Consider the following 16,819-nt stretch of genomic DNA (forward strand, 5'->3'; position numbering starts at 1 on the left):
ACTGTTTACAATAACCAGGACATGGAATGTCCCAGATGTCCAACCTAAATGTCCATCGGCAGATGAATGGATAAGAAAGCTGTGGTACACATATACAATGAAATATTACTCAGCTATTAAAAAGAATGCATTTGACTCAGTTCTAATGAGGTGGATAAAACTGGAGCCTATTATACAGAGTGAAGTAAGCCAGAAAGAAAAACAGCAATACAGTATATTAATGCATATATATGGAATTTAGAAAGATGGTAATGATGACCCTATTTGTGAGATAGGAAAAGAGACATAGATATAAAGAACAGACTTTTGGACTCTGTGGGAGAAGGCGAGGGTGGGATGATTTGAGAGAATAGCATTGAAACATGTATATTACCTTATGTGAAACAGATCACCAGTCCAAGTTCCATGCTTGAAACAGGGCACTCAAACCCAGTGCACTGGGACAACCCTGAGGGATGGGACGGGGAGGGAGGTGGGCGGGGGGTTCAGGATGGGGGACACATGTACATCCATGGCTGATTTATGTCAATGTATGGCAAAAACCACTATGAAATTGTGAAGTAATTAGCCTCCAATTAAAATAAATAAATAAATTTTTTAAAGTAAAAAAAAGGAGGCCTTCTATTTTTCTTTGAAGAATGGAAATACTTCAATTGTGTTTAAATAAATGAGGTCATAATGATACTAAATTTGGAGGGGGGAGGGCCATATTTGAATGTATTAATTTACCAACTCATTATTTTAATAATTGGTAAAAGGAAGTAATCAAGCACTTATCCTATCTTTCCTATTAGCCATGTCTTAGAGTAACTACATAATTGTTGAGAAAAATTTTTATATTGAAGGAATAGGTTGAATAATAAATAAAAAGTGAATTTTAAAATCATAGTAACACTATTTTGTAAGTACTACTAAGTTAATGGATCCAAAATGGTCAGCAACAGCTGCTAACTCTCAAAAGGAGAAACAACCAGATATCATGTGCTTCCTAACACCACATGCAGAGTAACTTTGTCAAAAAAAAACAAACCAAGATGACATTAAACTTCTAGATACAAATACCAATTAACTGGAAATAGAACAGAGGAACAAGTTAAAAGAAACCATTAGGAGGCAATCAGCAAACTCCCAAACTCAGGACACTATACAGAGCAGTTCTTATCTATAAAATAGAGAGAGAGGACTATAGATTAGGGAAGATTTAAGAGATAGGTGAACTAATTGCAATTTATAAACTTTGTTACAATTCTGAAATCAACTAGTAAAGTGTATGGGGGAGGGACCCACAAAACAATGAGGACTGTTTGAACACTGGACATTAATATAAAGAATTATTTTATTTTATGTTGCTTTTAGGTGGAATAATAGCATAGTTCTTTTATTTTTTTATCCTTTGTATAGACATGACAAAATATTTAGAGTTGAAATTATGTCTGAGATTTGCTTTGAAATAATCTGAGTTGTGGGGAAATACAAAGTGAAACTTGCAAATTGTTTCAAGTGGATCATTCTCTACTTTTGTACAAGTTTATAATTTTCCATATAAAAAATTATAAAGAGAAAGAATAGAATGCCTCCTGGTGTGAGGCTAGGCATAAAGAAATGAGATAGACACACAAAAATTCAAACATCAGGGTCACTTAAGAAAACAAAAAATAATAGAGAAAAAAATCTTGGCTCTAAGTCAGTTGCAATAAATTATTTCCTTTATGCACTATACTAAGAACATCAGAATCAACTGGAAAACATAGTGTTTACTAAGGAAAGGGGAGAACACAACACCACCCCAGATACAACAGTCATTAGTTTACAAGGCAAACCATGGGCTCATGAAAACCTGTGATATCTGTACAGAAGCTATTTGCCTAATAGCCTTGTATTGATAATGACTGTCCAATTAACATCTTCACTACATTTATTACACACACGAGAAATCTATGAAGGATCTTAAGAGACCTTTAGTGACAAACAGGAATGAGCCTATACATATCTTAGGGGTTTCTTGAAGGTAACTATAGCTAGCTTGGAACAAAAGATATCCTAAAATGGCACTGATATGAAAGTTCTTCGTTCAATGCTACGTTTAAATGCCCGCGTCTCCAAAACGTAAAATAAATCTTTCATCCTTTGAAATCCTATGGGACTGGAAAGTCTTTTTGTATTACTGAAAAAAAACAAAAACAAAAAAAACAAAAACAAAAAAACCGCCAGTATTCTAGTTGGTTTGAGAGAAGGTTGTTCTGCTCACAGAAAGATGTTGTATCTCAGAAACACTTAAGATACTCTGCAGACGGAAATAGGGGGGAATGCCCCCCCCCATTTGGAGTTCTCCTTTCTTAGCCTGATTTCCGACAATATTTTAATATCTGAAGTTATTTGGCCATCCTTAGAAGTGCAACGTATCCTCTCATGGCACGAAAAAGTTGCCTAAGTCCGAGGAATGAGTCACTTTGCTTTGATGAGTAATCTTAGGTGTCATGGAACCTCGTTCCGAAGAAAGAGGGGAGGGGGCGTCAGATATGCCTACGGAAGAAGACAGGCCGCTGGGTATTGGATGGCGAGAACTCGATATTCCTATAATTGCGTCATTTCGAACCCAATTGGGTCCAGATGTTATGCGCACCGACGGATTACCGTCTCGGAAACTCTCAATCAGACGCAAGCGAAAGGAGAGGAGGCGGTTAATTAAATATTGAGCAGAAAGTCGCGTGGGGAGCGCGTCACGTGGGTCCCGAGACTCGTGGGTCCCGAGACTCGGCGAGCCTGGGATAAATACCGCGCGGCAGCCAGCAGGCAAAAGAGCGCGCTGCTGACCTCCTCCATCCTTGCTGCGACCGAGAGAGTGCGCAGCGCCCCGCGAGTGCTCAGACCAGCAGAGGAACCTCCCGGGCGGGTCAGCTGCGGTAAGTGCCCGCGCGCTGTAGTGCGCGCTTTCCGCACCGCGCACCGCTCGGAGGCGGCGTCTAGCAGGGCTGGATGGGCGGCTGCTGCGGACAGCGGGGAAACACCCGGGGGGACAACTAGGGAGCTGCGAGGAAACGGGTATCCCAAGTGCTTTATCCCTCCTTGTCTTCCACCCGCACAGCCTCCTGGCTTGAAGGTATGGATTGATGGTTGGAAGCTGGGGATTTGGGGTCTAGGAAGAAGGGAATTTGAGAAGCTTTTAGGGCTTTTCTTTCCTAACGTGCACATGCAGGACTTTAGCCCTTTAGGTGGGTTGTCTTGTTTCAATCTGCCCTGAGTCCTATCGTGGAATCAAAAATTCTTTTTTTTCCCCCTCTGCCTTTTCTCCCTACTCTTCCCAGAAATCCAACATGAAAATCCTCGTGGCCGTGGCAGTGATTTTTTTCATCTCCACTCAACTGTCTGCAGAAGAAATCGGAGCCAACGATGATTTCAATTATTGGTCCGACTGGTCCGACAGCGACCAGATCAAGGTGAGACCCGTTCCCTAGATGGCCTGCGCCCTTCTTCACGGGTTTAGGAGCTGTCACTTACCACCATCCCACCATCACCCCCAGCGATAGCATCCTAGTTACCCTAGCGGGCTCCGGGATCACAGCCAGAGGCAGTGGGGCGCGCTGCGAGGGCTTGTAAAGGAACGTCATTCCCCTGGGTCCCGCAACCAAGAACCAAGTTTCCTCTCCATCGTCGGGACTCAGGAACTCTCTGGAGGAATAATACCCTCCCTAAGAATCCCGGGATCCTCACAAGACTGGAAACCTCACAAGGTTTCATCCCTCTGCAAAAGGGCCTGGCGTTTGGAAACGCTGGGCAGACACAGAGGAGAGCGCGTCCGACGCAGGCAAAAGCAGGGGCAAGTGGCCAGTTGCTGGGGGCCTGGAGAGGCGCAGGTGGGTGGGAAGCTAACTTCCGGCTTTGACTTCTATTTTACTGACCTGAAGACATAGCCGCAAGTTTTCCTTTAGATTGCTCGCAGGCTGTTTGCGCGAGGGACCCACATGCAGCGGGAACAGTGAGAGTCACGCACTGCTAGTCGCTTCTAAAGCGCTGTCACCTTACCTACCATCCCCGGCCAGTCCCTCTCCTCCTCCCGCCACACACACCTGTGTGCATTTAGGGCGGTGATAGGTCGCCGAAGCCAGCGCTTGAGATGAGACAAAATCCGGTAGCTGAGAGGCTGCTGAGTGAGGGTCCGGGTGCTGGGAGCAAAGAACGGAAAGCGCTCTCAGGGCATGGAGGCACTGCGCGTCCCGCTAATGGCAAGGCTGGGCTAGCAGGAGGCGGAGGTGCAGGACAGCAACTGGGCGGGGAGGGGTGGAGAGAGGGGAGCGCCCAGGCTTGAGGAAGCTCGGCTTCCTTTCTCCTCGGAGCTGGTTCTCTAATCCTGGCCTGGCCCCACTGCCAGGATTTGCCCAAGGCTGGAACGCACTCCGGAATCCCAGTGCCTCGAACTGGTTGCCTTCAGGCCCGATAATCCGTGTGTTTGTCCTCTAGGAGGAAATGCCCGAGCCCTTTGAGCATCTTCTGCAGAGAATCGCTCGGAGACCCAAGCCTCAGCAGTTCTTTGGATTGATGGGCAAACGGGATGCTGGTGAGATGGGCAGTCGTCCCTCCCTGTCTCTCTGGGCAACCCACACACATACACTCCCACCCAGGCTCTTAGCTGGTGCTCAGAGCACCCAGTCTCTCTTGCTCTGTGAGCAGAGATTTCCACTCTAAAAGGGATATATCTCCTGGGGCGCGACTCTGGCCGTCACCTCACTAACACACATGCGCCCACGGAGGGAGGGAGATCCATCTGAACCACCAAGAACAGGAACCAACCTTAGCTAAGTGCTTCCTTGCCCAAGGATCCAAACTCACAAGCAACAGGAAGGCTCAGGGTACTCAGTAGGTTCTCAGTGCTTGTGGAAAACTGACTTTAGATCACTGGGGTTAGAGTAGATTCAGCTGCCAGTGTCTTCTGATAGAACAGTAATCTCCTTGAATTCATCACACCATCAGTGGAATGTGTGGTTAACGTCAATTTGTCTCTTGTCAGATTCCTCAATTGAAAAGCAAGTGGCCCTGTTAAAGGCCCTTTATGGTAAACATTTCTATAAATCTTTATTTTACTATTGTGAATGCACATGTGTGAAAATGAAGAAAGCCTTTTGTGGACTCAAATACAGATTCTTGATAATGCCTGTTGAATTGAAGAGATGTGTTTGCTCTCTCTCTCCTGAGATCAGAGGTGATGGACCTTGAATGCATGTCTCATAAGAAAACAAGAGACGTGGTATGGTCAGGCAGTTATTAGCAGACCTCAGAAGTCTCACAGACCTCAGTTTGAATCTGTGGCCCATGTAAACCACTTAAAACTATTCCTTTTGCTAAAACATTGCTTTTATTATTAATAATTTGGTTAGCATTTATGGTTTTGCTATATTCCTCAGGATAGTACATGAATGAGAAATGTTGCATTAGTTTAAAAATCTATTTGTTTTATAATTCTCTTTAAAAATGTAGCTCCTTTTAAACAAATCTATTGTTTGCTAATTTTATCTTTCTTTCTATAGGACATGGCCAGCTTTCTCACAAAAGTAAGTTCCAAATTATTTTGACATTTATCAAATGCAAATATAAATTATATTGAATTCCATTTTATATAATATCTAATTTTCTGTTGTAATGTAGGATTTGATATTTTTAATTAACACGATTTAAGAATGGAGGATACTCAATTACATCCAGAACATAATTGTTTAAAGTTCTGTTGTTTAAACATATCATACCTACCATAAAGATGCATTATATTAAAAATCCTTTAGCTCCCAGCTAAACTGTTGTTGAATTCCTGAACCACAGAAACTGAGATAATAAATATTTGTTGTTATTTTAAACTGCTAAAGAAAGAAAAAAGAAGAGGAAAAAAGGGAAGGAGGGAGGAGTCCTTTAATTCATACAAATTGTTAGTTTTAGGTAAGAATTTCAATCCTAGGGGTAAAAATCCATCACACATTCCTCTTCCCTCATTTTCACCCTGCCACTTCCACTGCAAAAACAAAAGCAAAAACAAAAATTGAAGCATTTATAGGCATCTCCGAGTTCATTTTAGTATGTTGGATTCCATGTTGACATAATTTATTAGAGTAATCCAGCAGTCAGTTAAGAAGATGAAGTGAATGTCTGAGTAGAGAATCCATACTAAAGTAAAGACAGAAATGTATCAATAGTTTTGTGATCCCATGATGGGATGGGAGACCTCAGTCTTTCCAAGCATAGCGAAACATTCTTAGGGCAGCAAAGGTGGCAGAATCGTGGCACTTGGCGGTCACTAGATTGCAGTCTCCTGGTTAATGGAACCAGAGTTGCAGAAAGTCCCAGGGATCCATCTTAATCACACTCACTTAGCCCAAGGTCCAATCCAACTTGGATTCTGGCTCACCAAGGGCAGAGCAGGCCACATTAAGATAGCAGCCATGTAGTATAAACCAAGCTAATGCAGTATAAGCCAAGAGACATTCTACCACTAGAGTTAAAATAATAATCCTTTCTAAAGGTTTCATCTTTGAAAATAAATAAATATTATTCATATTTATTTTCTCAGGATTTTACTTTCAAAGGAATTATATATAGCAAAATTCTATGTGATGAAAATAAATGTACTCTATTAATTCAAAACATACTTTTTCCACAGGAAATATTTTTTTAATCCAGTGAAATAGAAATAATGACCATTAGAAATTTATAATTATTGAGTATAGGATTCTGATTTAACTTAGCTTTAGTTTCCTGAGAAATATAGCATATTCAGTAATATGAGGATATTTCTATCACACATATGTGAAGTTGACTTCCTAAAAAATCAAAGCTTGCTCAAATAGCAACAATATTTAAAGCATTATATAAAACACATAAAATAGAATATGAATAAAGTATATTTGCTAATATTTAGCTGTAGAATTGAGAAAAGTGCTTTCATTGTATTATTTTATTTACTAAGACTTACTAGGAGTCTTTATTTCTTCAGGCTCATCAAAACTTGAAATAGTTATGCATTTATTATATAGGCATATATTTGGAAGCTTGCTTTTCTTGGTACTAGTTATAACAGTTTATTTCCTCAGATATATACATATTAAAATACCCCTAAATGTATTTTTCCAGGGCATAAAACAGATTCCTTTGTTGGACTAATGGGCAAAAGAGCTTTAAATTCTGGTATGTATAAAACCATGACTGGACATAAACAGTATCTTAAATCTACTCTACTTTCTCTAAGGCATTCTTTTCAAACTATTAAACAGGAATAATAAAATTAAAATGAGTACCTATGTTGAAAAAATCTAATTGCAATAAATAAATCCAAGAATGGATTTATAGCTGATTGAGCGAGCTAATACCACAACAGTAGTCTATCATTCTCAAACTCCTAGTGCCTTCCCCTTTTAATCATTACCTAACCCGAATCTTTGGGCTAGTCCAATATCCTTTCTCTTATATCTGTTCAATAGCTACATTTTACCTTACTGAACTAAGAGCGGTGGGGAAGGTGAAGGGGGGATTAAAACCAAGCTAATTAGAAAGTCTTACAAAAGGTTAAATCTGACAGTCTTCTAACACAGAAATAAACAAAAAGAAATCCACTTTTACAAATCACTTGCTCTTTATGAAATTATAATAGCTCATACTCTATACCTCCTGATGAATGTTTAACACTAGGAGAGTAACATAGTCCATTCCAGTGCCTTAAAAAGAGAAACCATCAAATTATCCTAGAGGGTTATAATCAGTCCTGGCTATAAAACCCTTAAAGAGAAGGAGTGCTACAGTTCTCTTCATAACCCAGTTTAATTCTGAACAACTCTTTCACTTGATATAAAGCCTCCCTTATAAAGCCTTTCTTTTCTTTAATTTCTATATTGTATGTAAATGCCACTTGTATAGATCTTAAAACTCATTTCTTAACTCATTCATCATAGTATTTTCAAGGTTAAATAACCCCTGTATCATTTTCCTAGAGACTGATATTTTGTTAAGCTCATTCAGGCCTTATAATCCATTGGTTATTTTTCTTAGGAAAGCTATGCAAATTCTCTGTTTACCTTCAGTGAAATTAGAATTAAAATACTAATCATGTAAGTAATTAGAAAGTAATCTTCACCCATCTTACCCATTTAGAGTATTTCCAGTTTCCTGAAAATCTATAACTAAGATGTGCTGACTTAACTAATCTTAAAAAGTCAAGCAAAAATGAGGTATTTTAGCCTATATATTGATTCTCTACCTTGAAAATTTAGATACTACTTTTGCATTTCTTCATCAGTAATTTGGAGGGTTCTCAATTTTAAAGAAGTTGTGAATGTACATAATGAAACACTAAAATTGTTTTATTGCTATGTATTATCTTCCAGCTTTTAGAAATGGAATATAAGTTTAAACCACATTGGCGTTATATGTATCAGAAGTGTACACTAGCCCTTATATACCTGTGGTTTTCTTGAAACCATGCCAGTCATCAACTTTTCATTTTCAGAACTGATACAGGTTTCAGAACATGCTTAACTGTACAAATAATATAGATATGTGCAATTTGGAACAAATTAGATGCTATTAAAGGTACTTAAAATAGTAATATAATTATAGATAGTATTAAATAGAATCATTGTATGAATCACAGTCAATGACTAAATCTTTGCTCCTCCATTTTAGTTAAGAAAATATCAAAGGAAAACATGGGCAAACATGCAATCTATAACAAATCAGGTACTTTGGCATATAATTAGTTGAGGCAAGGTTGTCATAGTGTCTATCACCTTCTAAAGCCATCTGATCCTTACCCTGTTGTGGTAAGGACCTTTGACAATCTGACAAGCCTAGAAACCATCTTCCCAGGGAAACCCTCATCAGTTCATACACACAAACATTTGCGGTTTTAGAGGGTTCGAGGACCAGGTAAGAACTTTGCTTCCAGTTAAGACATTGTTTTCCAGCTTGATCACTAATCTGTCTTTGGTCAGTTTACATTTACCTCCCTTCTCTGAGGAATAGAATTATGTTACGAATGCTTGTCAGCTTTGTACATGTTTGACATGTACACTATTAAAAACATTCAGCTTATTGTTGACCTCACTTAAGTGAATGCTGTGTACTAATGAGCATCTGCTCAGTGGTAAAGGAGGGAAGTGACAACACTGGAGCCTCTACCTACCTTCTCTTTCAGCAAACCCTTCTCACTGAGAAAATTGGTTAGAGTGGCATCTATGATTCCTGATGTCTTTCACAGTTCTTTCTATTTAAAGTCAGTATTTTATCCATGCATACTGAATTTTTAAAAGTGCAGTAGTTTTAAAAATCATTTATCATGTAAATCTAAGTGTATAAAGTATTAGGTAAAATAATGAAAAATGGAAATAAGTATTTTGATCACAACAATCTGATCCTTATTCTTTTGTGGCTACAGACCCCTTTGAAATTATGTTTAATATAATAATATAATTTGGTACTTTTTTCTTTCCACATAGTCAAAGTACTTAAATTACTTGCTAGCTATATGTTAAATACCTTTGGAAACAGTGATTAGTGTTTCACAGGCCATTTAGGGTGCTAGGAGGTAAGTTAAACTATGTTGTATTTAGATGGTACAATTACCCTACTTACAGACAATGAGGTCGTTTTTAGTCTCATGGACAGTCTGTCATTGGAAGGAATCCAGAGGACAGGAAGAAACCTTCACACTATTAGGTACCCCTATCCTGGTGCCTAGTGGTAAAGAATCTGCCTCCAGTGCAGGAAACATGAGTTCGACCCCTGGATCAGGAAAATCCCCTGGCAAAGGAAATGGCAACCCACTCCAGTATTCTTGCTGGGGAAATCCCATGGACAGAGGAGCCTGGCAGGGTACAGTCCATTAAGTCACAAGAATGAGACAGAACTTAACAACTAAACCACCACCACCACATGCCAGAAATCAGCAAACTTTTTCTGTAAACAGCCAGATGGTAAATATTTTAGACTGTGTGAACCATGCAGTCTCTGGAGGAACTACTCAGATCTGCCATTTTAATGTTAAAGTAGGCAAAGACACCTGGAGAGGGGAATGGCTACCCACTCCAATATTCTTGCCTGGAGAACTCCATGGGCAGAGGAGCTTAGTGGACTACAGTGCATGGGGTCTCAAAGAGTCAGACACGACTGAGCAACCAACACTTAACTAACTTAGGCAAAGACAATACATAAATGGATGGGTGTGGCCATGTTCCAATAAAGTGTTATTTACAAGAAAAGACTGGACTTGGCCCATGATCTATATATAGTTGGTTGACTATATCCTGGAATAAAAGTCCCACATTTTGCTTTCATCCTCCTACTATTCCTGTTTACTTTAGGCACTGTCTTTTCTGTAAATCACCAAGGTGTCTGTCACTGCTTGAGAAAGCTATGGAGAATCAATATTGCAATATATTGTGGAAGTATACTTTAAGGGCATCAAGTCTATAAGGATGACCAAAATAACCTAAGAATTCTGTGGATAGATCACTGTCAATCAGGATAAAGACTGAGACCCGAACAGAAGATGCACAAATAAGACGCTTAGAAATACTTCAGTGCAGGGATAAAGTTGTCTCCGACTCTTCGCGACCCCATGGACTGCAGCCCACCAGGCTCCTCCATCCATGGGATTTTCCAGGCAAGAGTACTGGAGTGGGGTGCCATCGCCTTCTCCGAGGGATAAAGTAATGAGTTTAAAATAAATTTCCTGTGCCTTGAACTTTGTTTATCTGTGTCAGTGATCCTCTTAACAAACCCTTTACCTTCTCTTTGTTCTCAGTGGCTTATGAAAGGAGTGTGATGCAGGATTATGAAAGAAGACGTAAATAGACTACCTAACATATTTATTGAGCTTCATTTGTGTCAGTGGTCAAGGAAAGGTAAAATGAGACATGCACTATGAGGAATAATTATTTATTTAATAATTGTTGTTTTGAGTTTAAAACTCAAGAAGTATTTATTTTTCATATTGTGGCAATATATGTTGTAAAAAAAATGTGTTGTAATTCTAATCTGACAACTCAGTCAGAAGTAGAAATCAGTGGTAATTTCTCCCCAAAGCACAGTGTTCAATGAAGTTGTAAAAACCTATCGAAGATATATTCTCCAAACAAAGGAATCATTTCTGTTTCTTGGAAGCAGTCACATCAGCTACTACTAAGGAAAAGAAATTCACATATAGGCTGTGCTTCTCCATTTGTTTTCATGGTGAAAATGTGCTGAGAGTTGGTATCAAACTGTGTTTGTATCCCTGCAGCATGTTTCATGTTTTGTGACTATATAGAGACATTTAAAAAGTTTTACTGTGATTCTAAGGTATTTTATTGTACAATGTGTTGTAATAGTTAACATTTTAAATAAAAGAAAAAGTATCTTAAATTGGGCCTTATTCTTTCATTAACCTTTACATCTAATGGCAACCTTTCTTTTAGAGGATATGTTCCAACCTGTTTTGGATGTAAAATAATGAAACATAAAGCTACTAAATTTCTTTTTCTTAAGGAAAATGATTAAATGTAATCAGAGTTTCTCTTTCCCACACACGTGCGCCTGTTGTTCAGTCATTGGCATGGGATCCTTCATGGAGAAAACAATTACATTCTGGTTATCCAAACAGTAAAGGCTCAGTTCTGTTTACAAGTGCTTATGATTCCTTTTTACAAATAAAGCAACAACCTGCTTTAAAGATGAATTTTACTGATTATTTCCTTGTTGAGTAAAACATCAGCACAGTACTATTTCAGTCCTCCTTAAAGCCCAGGGATAAGCGTACCAGTGTTTGAGTCTCACTAGAATTGAGACACTAAACCAAACTCTCACAAAGGTCACTGGAACATGCAGAAAGATAGGGAGCTGATAATATGGCATCATCCCCGTAACAAAGATAGAGCCCCTCTCTTACATATCTAAGAACTGCCTGTGAATTACGAGTGCCCATAACACTCCAGCAGAAGCACATGTATCAGAAATAGTGAGCAATCAGAGGAAAGCTCTTGTGTATATATTTGAGGGAAGGACTGCCAAGTGCCTTTCTGATTGCACACTGTTACATACTGAATAACTCAGGACAAGCATCGCTCAGTGAAATAAAATTCTGCGAGTTTTTTCTGGACTAGTGACTGTTTTTGATCAATGTTAAGGCAATGGCAACCCACTCCAGTACTCTTGCCTGGAGAATCCCATGGACAGAGGAGCCTGGTGGGCTGCAGTCCTAGAGGGTCGCGAAGACTTGGACACGACTGAGCGACTTCACTTTCACTTTTCACTTTCATGCATTGGAGAAGGAAATGGCAATCCACTCCAGTGTTCTTGCCTGGAGAATCCCAGGGATGGCGGAGCCTGGTGGGCTGCCGTCTGTGGGGTCGCACAGAGTCAGACACGACTGAAGCAACTTAGTAGTAGTAGTAGTAAAACCATTTGTGAGACATGAGTGCTAAAGCATATTTTAACCTTTATATCTTTAAATGAACAATTTGTTCAAAAAAACTCCAGTGAACTGGTTTTCCTTACTACACATTTCAATACTACAGATTATATTATGATCATCACTTTACAATTGAGGATATGAAGCTCAAGGAAATGTTGAGGTAAGAGATTATGATATAAGAGGAGTCAGGATTAGAAATGAATTATGAGGCCAAAATACCAGAGCAAATTAATATCTAACAATGAGATTGATTAAGCAAACTGGCATATTGACACAACTGGAAATTATGGCATCACTTAAAATGGCATTATTGTGTGTTTAGTGACATAGAACAACATATCTGGTATATTGTTAAGCACACAGAAGTATTTCTGCATTGTATGTTTGTATATATTTTTGCATAGATGTTCCAACAGGAAGGAATCATGTAATGGATAAGACTGTGGGGTTCAGAGTCAAACTACTCCATTACTTAACAGCTGTGTGATGAGGGGAAAGTCCCTTAACTTCTTTCTGCCTTATTTTCCTCATCAGTAAAGCTGGACTAGTGATGTCACCAACTACTATCATGCACCACTCTACACAGAGGACAGTAGCCATATGGAGTTTAGGGGAGGGTCACAGGATATGATGCACGTCAAGCTTTGAGCATGATCTCCAGCATACTGTGAGCATTCTGTGAATTTTACCTGCTGCCATTATTACCTATTCTTCAAAGTCCCCAGAGAGAAAATTAGCACTATATTATAGCCAATAAATGCTTTTTGTAGACCCACTGTAGCAGCAGCAGCACAGGGGTCGATTCTAAATAGTTATCACACAAGTTAAATCTAGAACCGTTTCACAAATTGAGTGGCTCTTTGTGCTGTGCGTCAATGGGCCAGACAGCCCCCACAGCCCTTCGCTCTCTGAGATTCTATAAGTCTCTGCAGCAGGACCCCACAGTGCTGTCTGAAGACCCCCATCAGACAGTCTGCACTCCTGCTTGCTCTCCCTCCAGGCCCAGAAACCTAGCAACAGCTGAGCAGGAAAGAGACAGATTCAACTTGAAGTTTGTACTCATGAAATATTTACTATTACTTCCCCTCTGTGGCATACTTTCTTCAACTAAAATGAGTTTTTTTCACCTATATTCTTTCTAAAATATGTTTATTCTGTTACAAAACAGCAAAAAGATCAATCTGTATAGCTAAGTTACCTGAATACTTTATTGCTTTGGTTTGAGGTTTGTTTTGGGGGTTCTGTTTTGGTCAGGATCCAGGGCAAAAATAAATGATGCTCAAGCTGAGTCACAAAGGTGTGGGCAGGATGTGGAGAAGCCAGCAAAGGAATGTGGTCTCCTGGCTAGCATCCTTGGAGCCACTGCGATCCGTGGGCTTAAAGGATCAAGATGAGGAAGTGAGGGTCTCTATGCGCCAAGGGCCACCTGGTGGCTGTTTTCTTCATAGGAAGATGAACAGACACAGAATAGTCAACATGGGGGTGCGAGGAATAAGAGTGAGGAGATCAGTGAATATGTGCCCCAACCTCACCCTCCTCTTCCTGTCTAATTTGCTCTTGGTGCTTCCATTGGGCAAACCCACCTAGAAAACAAAGGCTTTGGAACTCTGCATACTGTGCACACTGGAAAGCGGCAGAGATAGGGCACCATTGCAGCTGGAGAAAGCTGGTGAGCACACTGGGAGGTAGAAAGGAAGATAAGATGCCCAATACATCAAGTACTTCATTAGTGAAAGTGAAAGTCACTCAGCTTGTCCGACTCTTTGTGACCCCATGGACTCACCAGGCTTCTCTATCTGTGAAATTCTCCAGGCAAGAATATTGGAGTGGGTTGCCATTTCCTTCTCCAGGGATCTTCCCAATCCAGGGATCAAACCCTGGTGTTCTGCACTGTAGGCAGATTCTTTACCACTTGAGCCACCAGGAAAGCCCAAGTACTTCATTATTTTGAATCAAAAGGCAACTCTTAAGCAGAAATTCAAATAGAGAAATGAAGAGTAAAAATAAAAGTTGTTCTCTGAACACCAATTCTACTCCCCAAAGATACAGCTTCATGTGGCTCCATCCAAAGAAACAAACAAAATTAATCTTATTTCAACTTGAGCACATGCTGAAATCTCCCCTTTTAACACCAAATCATTATAAGCATTTTTTAAAGGTACATACATTTTTACAAGAAATTAATAAATACATTGGGATTTGTGAAAAACAGAATAAGGACTTTTGGTGAACCAGAAATTGTCCAGAAGGACCAGATTCCTGGAAAAGAAAGCACAGGGAAGCCACAGCTGTAAGCCACAGCCCTGTCAGGAAAATGCAGAGGTTGCAAAGGAAGGTGTCAACCCCAGAATTGAGCACTGCAGAAGGGACTTTTCATCAGCAACCCTGGTGCCATGAGATCCAAAAACAAAATCTAAAAATTCTTTAGGAAAATAATATCTAGTGAAAGTATGAATTTGTGAAAGAAGGAAAACCAACTAAAAGCTATTAGCTTAAGCCTTTATTAACCATCAAAACAGGCTCAAGATGGCTATTCTTCTGGAGACCAGATAGCCTAAAGAATTCACACATTAGATTGATGAAGGTCAATCAGAGTTCCACTATTTGTAGAACTATTGTCAGAAAAATTCTGAGAATTGTTCAATGTTCAGATTCTCAGAAGGCATGGGGAACTTAGGCTGCTGCATTAGTCATGGGACAGGATTCAGAGACTGCATTTAATAAGATCTATCTAACACTAAAGACATCACCCAAAAAAACTGTTAGAACTAATAAACAAATTCAGTAAAGCTGCAGTAATTTTGCAGAGCACAAAATTAACATATAAAAGTCATCTTGTGTTTCTATATACTGAAAACTAGTTAGCTGACAATGAAATAAAGAAAAGAATCCTATTTAAATAGTGTCAAAAAAATTAAATAAGAATAAATTTAACCATGTGAGTGAAAATCTGAACACTGAAAACCATAAGGCATTGGTAGAAAAAAATTGAAGAAGACATAAATGGGCAAAGATTCTGTGTTCATGGATTGGAATAATTAATATTATTAAAATGTCCATACTACCCAAAGTGATCTATGCATTCAATGTAATCCCTATCAAAATTCCAATGGCATTTTTCACAGAAATAGGAAAACAATTCTGAAATGTGTATGGAACCAGAAAAGATCCCAAATAGCCAAAGAAATCTGGAGAAAGAAGAAAAAAAGTGAAGACATGACACTTCCTGGTTTCCAGCTATATTACAAAACTATAGTATATCAAAACAACATGATGCTGGCATAAAAAAGATTTAGAGACCAAAGGAACAGAATCAAGAGCCCAGAAATAAATCCACACACACAGTCAACTAATATTTGACAAGGAAGCCAAGAATACTTAATGGGGAAAGGATAGTCTCTTCAATAAATAGTGCTGGGAAAACTGGATATGCACATGCAAAAAAGAAAAAATGAAATTGGACACCTATCTTACACCTCTCACCAAAAGTAACTTGCAATGGATTAAAGATTCAAATGCAAGACCGTCAACCACAAAACCTCTAGAAGAAAACACAGGGAAAATCTTGGTCTTGGCAATAATATTTTGGGATATGATACCAAAATCACAAGCAACAAAGCAAAAATCAACAACTGGGATTACATCAAACTAAAATTTCTGTGCAGCAAAAAAAAAAAAAAAAAACAATCAACACAATGAAAAGGTAGCCTGTGAAATGGAAGAAAATATTTTCAAATTATGTATCTGATAAGGAGTTAGTTTCCAAAATAAAGAACTCTTACAACTCAATAACAAAAACAAACAAAAAACAAATAATCTGATTTAAAAATAGGCAGAGGACCTGAATGGACATTTTTATGCACAGAGCATACAAATGGTCAACAGGTATATGAAAAGATGCTTAACATTGCTAATCATCAGTGAAATGCAAATCAAAACCACAATGAGATATCATCTCATACCTGTTAGAATGGCTATCATCAAAAAGACAAGAAGTAACAAGGGTTGGCTAGGACACAGAATAGGGAACCCTTGTAAGCTGTTGATATGACAGTTGTTGGGCAAAAAGTATAGGAAGAAATTTAAAGCTCAAGAGAGAAAATAACTCCAAGCTGACAACTCCTCAAAAAGGTGGGACTGTAGCCTTGGGCTAAGATGGCAGAGGAATAGGACAGGGAGACCACTTTCTCCCCCACAAATTCATCAAAAGATCATTTGAATGCTGAGCAACTTCCACAAAACAACTTCTGAACCCTTGCGGAGGACACCAGGCACCCAGAAAGGCAGCCCACTCTCTTCAAAAGGAGGTAGGACAAAACATAAAAGACAAAAGAGTTAAGGATGGAGACCCATCCTGGCGAGGGAGTTGCGAAGGAGGAGAAGTTTCCAAACACC

The 16,819-nt window shown here is 39.3% G+C and overlaps 1 protein-coding gene across 6 annotated transcripts; it reads left to right on the top strand.

The window, feature by feature from the left end:
* The first annotated feature begins 2,770 nt into the window (after window positions 1–2,770).
* TAC1 (tachykinin precursor 1) lies at window positions 2,771–11,376 on the top strand. 6 transcript variants are annotated; one of them, NM_174193.2, is given in 7 exon segments: window positions 2,771–2,903; window positions 3,306–3,437; window positions 4,459–4,555; window positions 5,006–5,050; window positions 5,523–5,546; window positions 7,114–7,167; window positions 10,778–11,373. In NM_174193.2, coding segments are annotated over 6 exon segments (393 nt in total). In that variant the 5' UTR covers window positions 2,771–2,903; window positions 3,306–3,314; the 3' UTR covers window positions 10,828–11,373.
* The last annotated feature ends 5,443 nt before the right edge of the window (window positions 11,377–16,819 follow it).

Source organism: Bos taurus, chromosome 4 (assembly GCF_002263795.3).
Source record: "Bos taurus isolate L1 Dominette 01449 registration number 42190680 breed Hereford chromosome 4, ARS-UCD2.0, whole genome shotgun sequence".
Classification (NCBI taxonomy): Eukaryota; Metazoa; Chordata; class Mammalia; order Artiodactyla; family Bovidae; genus Bos; species Bos taurus.

Excerpts from the sequence above, each read along its gene's own strand:
- TAC1 (XM_010803981.4), top strand. The coding sequence starts at position 3,315 with ATGAAAATCCTCGTGGCCGTGGCAGTGATTTTTTTCATCTCCACTCAA. Across the intron at positions 4,556-5,005 it reads GATGGGCAAACGGGATGCTG|ATTCCTCAATTGAAAAGCAA; the intron begins GTGAGATGGGCA and ends GTCTCTTGTCAG. Across the intron at positions 5,051-5,522 it reads CCTGTTAAAGGCCCTTTATG|GACATGGCCAGCTTTCTCAC; the intron begins GTAAACATTTCT and ends TTCTTTCTATAG.